Source organism: Branchiostoma belcheri, unplaced genomic scaffold (assembly GCF_001625305.1).
Source record: "Branchiostoma belcheri isolate BF01 breed outbred unplaced genomic scaffold, Haploidv18h27 scaffold185, whole genome shotgun sequence".
In the NCBI taxonomy this organism is placed as follows: domain Eukaryota; kingdom Metazoa; phylum Chordata; class Leptocardii; order Amphioxiformes; family Branchiostomatidae; genus Branchiostoma; species Branchiostoma belcheri.
In genome coordinates, this window is record NW_017803324.1 from 113058 (window position 1) to 122498 (window position 9441).

Below are 9441 nucleotides of genomic sequence, written 5' to 3' on the forward strand. Positions count from 1 at the left end.
TTCCTCACTCCACCCAGGTGTGAATGGGTACCTAACTTCGGTTGGGGAAAGTCGTATTGAGGTCACCTTGTGGCGCCGAATGGCAGCCGCACAGACCCTTGCGACATTTCCACAAAAAATAATTGTGGAACAAATATGTGTATCATGTGTATTATTTGATTGTTGTAATTGTTGTGATTTGCATTGATTATTATGTGATACCCTGCATCAATTCAGCCGTATAAAGGCTGCGACTGCACGGGTACTGTTTGGACAATAAACACCATTTATTATTATTATAGCCTGGTTACCAAACCTATTACAGCTCCCTAGTCCTACATCCGCTATTTGCAGAGGATGTAGGACTCGGGAGCTATATTAGGTTTGGTAACCAGGCTAATCGGGCGCGCACCATGACAGACAGGGCCGGTGTGCATGCGTTCACCCCCCTCCGCTCCACATAACATTGAAGACACAACCTTTAGCGAAGTTAGATGATGGGAAGATAAGCAGAGAAATCCGTAACTCTCGCCTCTAGCTCACCTACCCCTCACAAACTGTGATCTGGATGAAATAAAAGGAAAGCAGAGACGAATCACTCATTTCAAAGTTTTACACACAAAAACACAAAGAAACACACACAAACGCGCACGCACACACACACACGCGCGCGCGCACGCAAGCACAAAGTACACATCTTCTTTTCGAAGGTGATAAGAAATGTCGAAGTTAGAAAGTTTGGGATAGTCAGCTGTACTTTCAGGTGGTGATTTCATTTATTTATTCATTTTATTCATTTATTTATTACACTTAACCACATACATAATATCATATGGATGTTGTATAAACCCATTTTTGCTTTACATTCGTCATTCTTTCAGAAATAGCACATTTTCGCTGAAGGAGGGCCTGGAGCTGAAAAGTTTGTTTTTTTCATTTCCAATATTGGCTTTCGTGTTTGGTTATACAATGTAGCAAGGACGTTATATAGGGTACAATAAACCCTGCTCCCTCCCCACTCACAACTACGTATGCGTTGCCCACTGGGAAATGTACTTCCCCGTACTTCAGTAGGCATCCTAACGAAATCGCCAGGCGGCATTGACAGGCTACTGCTGCTGCTTGTGTCCGCAGTCCGCTGCAAAACCCATTTGGACATGATTACATGTTAGTCACGTTAGAAGTAATCCCATGCGGGACTTTGCGTGTCTCGGCGGTCATGTAATATTCATGGTAATATGGAAATAAATGGCTTTCACTGCAGTGAATCCGCGTTTGCCCTTATATGGAAAGTGCATTAGTGCTCGCAGAGAGGCTCCAAAAGGGGGTTATCTGCAAAATAGGATGTTTTTTGTGCGTGATTCGGCTTTTTGCGTGTGGCATGCCGAGATTGCTGTGCAAGCTATGTAATGCTTCCGGCCTGCCATCTTCCAAGTCAATCTGAGGATTTTACAGATTCACATCCTGTGGAACAACCCTCCACGGTAAGTCGAGATTTAATGGACGCTGTCTTGCAGAAATGTTTGCCCAAACGGTCAGTCTTTGTAAATCCAGTATGTATTCCTTTGTGCGCCTAGACTGGCTGAAAATTCGTGCATCACACTATGATGTAGTCAAGTGAAGTCATGACATTCTGCACTGTACAGCATTCTGCCTTCTAGTCCTAGTATCTGAGCTGAATTTTGCGCTGTAGTTAGGCTGTCATACAGGTGTGGTCAGACGGGCCATCGCGCCCTCATGTACATCACCACTTGTGATGTATATCCACCCCGGAACTTTTCCTGTTAAGGGCTTGAATGAACAGTGGATTCCATACAGTGTAATATTCCATTTTTCAAACCTCAAAAACATCTAATACAGATGTCGATGAATTAAATCATGATACAGACATTTACTCATGTACGTTGAGATGACACATTGTGAAGAAAAGTATCCCTACATATGGTGCCGAAGTTTATTTTCCATTAGCATTCTCTATTGGATCCATTATATGTTTGGATATCCGATTATCATTGGAATGTTTTTCGGGTGCGTTCTGGTGCGGAGTTCATGTGTCGTCAGTCACCTGGTAAATATAAATCCGACATTCCTCTACGTCCTTCCCGCGTTAGCCATTTGTCGGCCATGGCATGATTACATGCAGTTTTCCCCACTGCGAAAGGGCAGCGCGAGTTGCATACAAAAATAGGATGAAAATCTAGGCTTGCTGCGTTTCGCTTGGAATCATCAAACCGTCCTTGCCAAATTGTCCCCTGATTGGGCGTAGATTTATCCGCGGTGTTTTCTCTCTGCCTCATTCTGACAAGGTAGTTTCGGCCAGGCCGCTGTGATGTCGTCTTAGGGATGGCAGCCGTCGACTGATGGCGGCTAGAAAATCTGGAGTGACGTGACAGGATTGTTATATGTCAATACAACGCCCAAATACAGGTAGGGAAACATCTGCTCTAATCTTACAGCACATGCACTCTTAACGTAAAGTACCCCCAACAAGACAAATACTTGACTGTTTAGTTGTATATCTTTTGGAGGTAAGAATACTGTGGTGACGTGTAAACTTTTGTTTACAGTCTGTCCCGATGGTCGTGCCTTGGCATGGGTGCCAATGTCATGTCCACCATAGCAGAACTAATTGAGCGTTGGGGCTTCACACCCGTCCTACACCCTACCACTTATAAGAACGAGGTGGTATTGGAGCCCGGGGACGATGCCGCTGAACTGCAGCCCCGTGACTATGTTCCCGGGGACCCGGAGAAGGCCGACGCGATCAAACTCGACGAGAAAGATACGAACAGGAATTCCGGACTCAATAGCTTCACGACGTCCCATTCCCGTTCCTTGACGAAAATCCAAGAGATCGCGCCGGATGACTCGTTCCTCAGCGATGGCTATGGTGCTTCAGACATGGGTCACGAGAACTGTTGTGAGCGCATTGTTATTAACGTAGCGGGCCTAAGGTTCGAGACCCAGGTAAGAACGCTAGCCCAGTTCCCAGACACTCTACTTGGCGACCCACAGAGGCGAATGCGATATTTCGACCCGCTGAGAAACGAACATTTCTTCGACCGGCACCGCCCGAGTTTTGAGGCAATCTTATACTACTACCAGAGCGGAGGAAGACTACGACGTCCTCTTAATGTCCCTGACGAAATTTTCCAAGAAGAACTCAAGTTTTATGAACTAGGCGATGAAGTTATTCAGCGATTCCGTGAGGATGAGGGGTATATCATCGAAAAGGAAGAACTACTACCGAAGAATCCATGTCAGAGGTTAATTTGGACGATGTTTGAACATCCTGAGACGGGCTGGCCAGCTCGGAGTATCGCTATCTTGTCTGTGTCCATTATCATTCTCTCCATTTTCACCTTCTGCCTCGAGACCATGCCAGTTGTTCAAGAGGAAATCAAGAAAGCAAGAGGCAACCACAACATCTCTGGTCCAGACATGAGCGATGACATACCCCAGATTAACGATCCATTCTTTATTATAGAGACAATATGCATAGTTTGGTTCACCTTCGAGCTATTGGTAAGATTCTTGTCCTCGCCAAGCAAGATCCAGTTCTCCAAGAACTTCATGAACATAATTGATCTCATAGCAATAATCCCTTACTTCATTACCCTCGGTACACTAGTTGCAGATTCTAGGAGCAAGAACCAGTCTTCCTCCCTCGCCATCCTTCGAGTCATTCGGTTAGTTCGCGTCTTCAGAATCTTTAAGCTTTCCCGTCACTCTAAGGGATTGCAAATTTTAGGATTAACACTGAAGGCAAGTATGAGAGAGCTTGGTCTGTTGGTATTCTTTGTTTTCATAGGAGTGATACTCTTCTCAAGCGCAATCTATTTCGGCGAGACTGACCACAAGGAAACTCACTTCACCAGTATCCCGGACGCCTTTTGGTGGGCCCTGGTCACGATGACGACTGTCGGCTACGGTGACATGTACCCACAGACAGTTGGTGGGAAGTTGGTCGGGTCGCTCTGCGCAATTGCAGGCGTACTGACCATTGCCCTGCCCGTACCTGTCATTGTGAGCAACTTCAACTACTTCTACCATCGAGAGACCGCCAGTAAAGTTGAAGAGGACGAATATCAGCACGTCGAGCAGCCCTGTCCGTATGTGCCAGCCGAGAAGAAGATGATCACACCTAGTGACGACATTGACCTATCAATAGGAGATAAGGGCGAAGAAGGGTCAGACGTTCTACGTAGGCCCAATCGCATCGATTTGCAGAAGACTAACCTTGACCCGGACGCCTCCGAGTGCTCATGCGTTCACGTCAACCGTTACAACATCAGCACGGAGGTTTGAAACGGGTCAGAAGACAGATGAATCGTCCGAAGGGAAAGTCATAGACAAGTACGCCAATTCGAAACTTTGATGAAGGGCACCCAGGTGCCCAGAATGATAATGGACACAGACAAAATGAGTCATTCGAACATTCGAATCAGTGCATTGGCTATCTCTCCCCTCATTGAAATCCTGCATTAGGATGACAGATGTCTTCAGTCAGGCAGGAGGCCTAGAACCTAGGTTTGGACTGGTTCTTGCACCTGGAATGTGGATTCTTGTTTGATCCAATATTACCCATAATGCTGTTTGTGAACGGTCGATAGATTCCTCACGTCAAGCTGGAAACAGCTAATGTGCTCATGCGCGAAAGGTGCCTAAAAGTTGGCGCAAATATAGTTGACAATTTTGGACATTTTCTAACAATCTTTGATAATATATTTTTGGTCTTGTTTATTCACGAATATTCCAAAACTTGTACCATTCCAGTGCGTGCCGCCATCTTGTTTCCGGCTCTCGCCCGAGATCGCAGCACGCTACTAATTCAAACCGATCGTTCAGTATGATGGCGATTGACCTTTGACCCTTCCAACATTCCAAACACTCTGTCCCGGTATTTTACCGGGAAGTTAGAAGTGTTCGACTCTAACTGGTGCAACCCTGTGTCGTTTGGCTGACAATGGCTCAATCATTTCACCTGAAAATAAAGTTTGGAAAATATTTTGGAAAATATTAATTTGGGATAACTTTTCATTCTAATGAAAACATAGGGTCCTCAATTTGGGGTGATCGTTAAAAACCTATATATTTACAAAAAATGAAAAGAATGACAACACTGTTGACAAATTGTTGAATTGCGCCAGCTTTTCTGAACCTGTAAGCATTACAGTGCCGCCACCGAAGTGAACCACCATACATAATGCATGTGTCTGCATAATACATAACGCATTAAATATTTAAGTTTATCAATAATTTCACCGCTCCTAGACTTAAAATCTGTACAAAAATTGTACATTTTTTCCAAATGGGGTGTAAACCAAATTTATTGCGCAGTCTTAATTTTACATTTTAGTCTTTTGAGGAAAGACCGACAAACTTAAACCGTCTTACTGTTAGATTAGTCCACCCCAAGAAAAAACCAGCTCAGAACGATAACTAATTAGATCATTATAGTTTGCATCGACCTTTATGTGGATATGGTTGGTATTTAGCATGCAATCCTTACCTCGGCTTATCAAGAATAATTGCAACCAACTATATGCGTATTCCACACTGCACTGTTTACTGAAATATATAAAGAACGCGTCAGCACCCATAGAAATCTCTCTGACTACAATTAAAGGATAATCTGTCCGTCAATAGTAGAATACTACAAGTAATTAAACAACCGAACAGACAAGATAGCGATACACCGAGACCGAGAAACTGAACACAGTTCCTCGCTCCTAGGATAACAAAAAGAAGAAAAAGCTTTGGGCTTGTAATTAGCGATTTGGCCTCCGCCATCCACAGCGTGAAATCATGCCGAGATGGCAGGCAAATTATGCAAGCATGAGACAATATGTGACTAAGGTTTTAAGAAGTGCAGATATTGTATGGAATACGTTGTAATCATGGGTTGACGAGTTTTTTTCCAGGAGATTTGTTGTAAATCTCCCTTCTTCTGTGGAAATCAACTGGTCTTTTCCTAATGAGGCTAACACTGACGTGTGGAACAATCTGCACAATAAATAGATATATACCGACTCCCGTATTAATCACACTATACCGCTATGTTAGAGGGTCGAGATAACTAGCCAGCAGTTGCCTCAGTTCGTGAAGTTGCTACTTTGTTCAGAAGTCGTGGCTTGGGTTCTGTCTTAAGACTTCCTGGAAAAATGACGTCCCAGTTTTCTGAGATGGTCCTGTCGCACAGTCGGCGAGGCTGGAGAGATGACCTGTGCACGTCTCAAGGGATTCAAACACCGACAACCTCCCCTGAACAAGGAGCGAGGACGCCCCGCGGCGTGGTACAAGTCATGTCCCTGGTTCTTGTCGACTAGGCGAAAGGCTCATGTCAGGAGAAAGACTTCTTAGACGCCTCAAAATTGGACAAGTCAAGTCCCATGTCAGGATGTGACTATAGCTTGGTCTCGTGCACACGGTATCAATCATGACCAATGCTTTATCAGTTCCCCAAACAAACACAGTATTGCTTAGTAAAATAGGATGTCATCATCACCATATATTGTAAGGACAGAGAAGTGAAGTTGATACATAAAATCCATGTTTAAATGTTGAAGAATGTCTAAATCTTATTTCAACAATTTCAATTTGAAATAGTCCATTTGATAAGAAAGTGTTTGTGTTCAGCACGCCTACCATGGGTACATCTCCGTGTGACAGACATTTCAAGCTTTTTGCCTGTATGATTTACGGGATGGCGTGAGATGAGACCAGAATTATGTTTCCCCCCGATACACGCCATTTCTTACTAATAGACTCTGTATGATGACTCACTTGAACATTAGCTTGTGACGCTGTTTGGGCCATGGAGAATTAATGTTGTGTTTCCAATTACGCCTTGAAAAACTAGTATCGGAAGGAAGGGATTCTTTCTTGTTTTTAAACTTAAGTCAAATTAATTCAACAAATAGTTCAACAATGTAATACTAAAATGCAGGACACTGGTAGTTGCAGCATCATATGTCACATGTACAGACGTACATTGTACAGACATAAGTATATTAATGAGCTGAACCGATAGATGTTTGCTACACATATCGCCTTTTATATATTGTTTATTTATATTACAGCAGAAATTAGAAGTACATGCTGAAAAATCGGTACTACAACGTTTTCATCACTCAGATGTCAGATTGAAAATTTGATTTCGTTGCTCACGGTTGACCCCGAAAACAGGCTCGGGTCGGCAGGGTGTTGCTGAGGTTGGTCGGATACGTGGAAACAAGACATGGTTTTTCCTAGGCCTTACCATATCTAGCTGCATGGTGCCTCATACTATCATAGCTTGTAAGCATGGAAACAGCATGGAATTTATTTGAATAAAAATGCTCCATTTGGATATTCCATTATCATATATATACATGTATATTTATGTGTATATAGATGCTCAAGGCCTTACATATGATCTCAATTAAGTTTTTATTAACAACTCTAACTTAGAAAGAAATATTACAAGCAAAAGACATCGGATTTCATTTGATAGAATGTGCAATTGAACAATTGCAATGTGTGGTCAACATATGCGCAAGACACCCATGCGAGATACAAGCTTATCACAATCTATCTGTTTTATTGCAATATCAAAACAATGTAGAAACAAATGTTTTGTCAGCACTCAATGATAATGAAATTACACAACACAATCATAACGCTGGAGAATGTTGCATGAGATGTAAATGAAGAATCGTTTTATGCTACAATGTGTAGAATTCTTCAACACAATCTGATCATCATTCACGGTCTGGATAGATTCCTCTAGGTCCTTAGTACTTTATTTAGAAAGGTATTCCTTACGAATTTTCTATCAAGCTTAGATGATTTGTCTTCATTGCTTTACTTCTTAGCCTACTGATACATCAAATCTAACTTTGGTTGCCTGCATGTCGGTCACATGCCGGTCACATGTGTGTCATGAATGCCTGTAGGTCATCTAAACTACGCCGTATCAAAGGAATGCCCTACCTGCCCGCATTAGCATTAAATTCCTTAACATGTGCGAGAGATACCACTGATCTTAAAGCTCAGACAAACAGGCAAGCCTCATGTGGCTATTCTCAATCTCTCTTTTCCTCCCCTCCTCTCTCTCTCCCCTTTTCTCTCTATACATGTTGGAAATGATCGTTCATTATAAGATAAAGACATCATTTCAAATTCATGTTAGCCGGTTGTTCTTGGGTAGTCCTGGAGCCGATAATGTTGTCTTTTTTTGTTTGATTTCGTCTTTTCGGCCGGTGCTAATTCTGATAAAATCTGAATTGTTTAGACACTCCAAAAGGACATCGCGTACGTTTCCCCAAAGGACACTTCGCTACATGCAAGATCTTGCCCGTCTGCCCACTGTCAAAGGGCGCAAGGATATACACAACATAGGGTCTTATCTATAAACCTGTCCGAGGTTTTGACATATGAACACAGACTAGAAACAAACAAAAAAGAGATTTGAAACCCCCAGGAAGTATTTAGAGTTTTGAATGTGTTTTGTTTATATCGTTGCTGTTGTGAATGTCTGCATATATATGTAGCAGCTCATTGAACAAAACATGAATGTAGGAGTAATTACGTCCCCTAGCTTACCTTAATCGTGCATTTCCAAAACATTGTTGACTCTAGAAACGATACTTGCATGAACACATTTTTTCCTTTGGCGTTGCTGACATGCAGACGCATCTTTTTGGAACAGTATGTGGCCCCGGTATGAATCGGCAAGCGATGGAGAAGCATTATGAATGTCGAGCAAGAAAAATTGTTTGCTGTATAGTGATGTAATCGAATAACGTTGGTATTTCTTGCATAATTAGTCATATGCAAAAGTGACGTTTCCGAAATGTGCTTTTACAAACAAAGAGACGTATTGTTGAAAATAAACTGTCCCACGACCTATTCTTCTTCGGACAAATACGGCCAAATATTCCCCATGCCTTTCATACGAAATCTAGAGAACACGCAAGATGTCGAAAAACACAATTTTATCAGAATAGCTAAAAGATTGTTCCTAGAGATATTGGTTAGCCCGTGACTGTCTTTTTTGCATGACGATGTCTATTATTGAGGAGAAATGTAAATTGTCATTTGATCAGTCCCAAGTCAGATTTTTTCTACCTTTATTTGCATAACTTTACCGTCCCTGAGCGTTATACAGTAGGGCATATATTTTACATGAAAAATGCGTGTTTTGGGATTGTGTGCAAACCTGCATCAACCATGCCAAAGAACAATCAACTAGAAGCGCACGTCATATTTGATTAATCGATGTTGTATGACTTTTGCTCCATGGCGACAGTTTGATATCTGTGTCATCATGTACTGTCGGTCAGGGAAGGTTGTTTACTTACAGAAAATTCCACGATAGAAATTTGCTCACCCGGCATATTTGATGCCTGGCTATATGTGAAGTAGAGGGGGGAGGGTAGAATCTCGACTGGGTGGTCACATGGGTCAGGCTGATGGTGC

The 9441-nt window shown here is 42.6% G+C and overlaps 1 protein-coding gene across 2 annotated transcripts; it reads left to right on the forward strand.

Annotated features, from left to right (window-relative positions):
• Positions 1-1318: 1318 nt before the first annotated feature.
• LOC109467634 (potassium voltage-gated channel subfamily A member 1-like) lies at positions 1319-6553 on the forward strand. Of its 2 annotated transcripts, none has more exons than XM_019765671.1 (3): positions 1319-1463; positions 2286-2406; positions 2547-6553. In XM_019765671.1, exon 3 carries the CDS (start codon positions 2572-2574, stop codon positions 4285-4287), a length of 1716 nt encoding a protein of 571 aa, XP_019621230.1. In that variant the 5' UTR covers positions 1319-1463; positions 2286-2406; positions 2547-2571; the 3' UTR covers positions 4288-6553. The 2 variants fall into 2 exon arrangements, with proteins under 2 accessions (XP_019621230.1, XP_019621229.1); XM_019765670.1 differs by having other exon boundaries at positions 2290-2406.
• Positions 6554-9441: the final 2888 nt, after the last annotated feature.

Bases quoted from the DNA above. Each gene is read 5' to 3' on its own strand.
- LOC109467634 (XM_019765671.1), top strand. From the start codon at position 2,572: ATGGGTGCCAATGTCATGTCCACCATAGCAGAACTAATTGAGCGTTGG.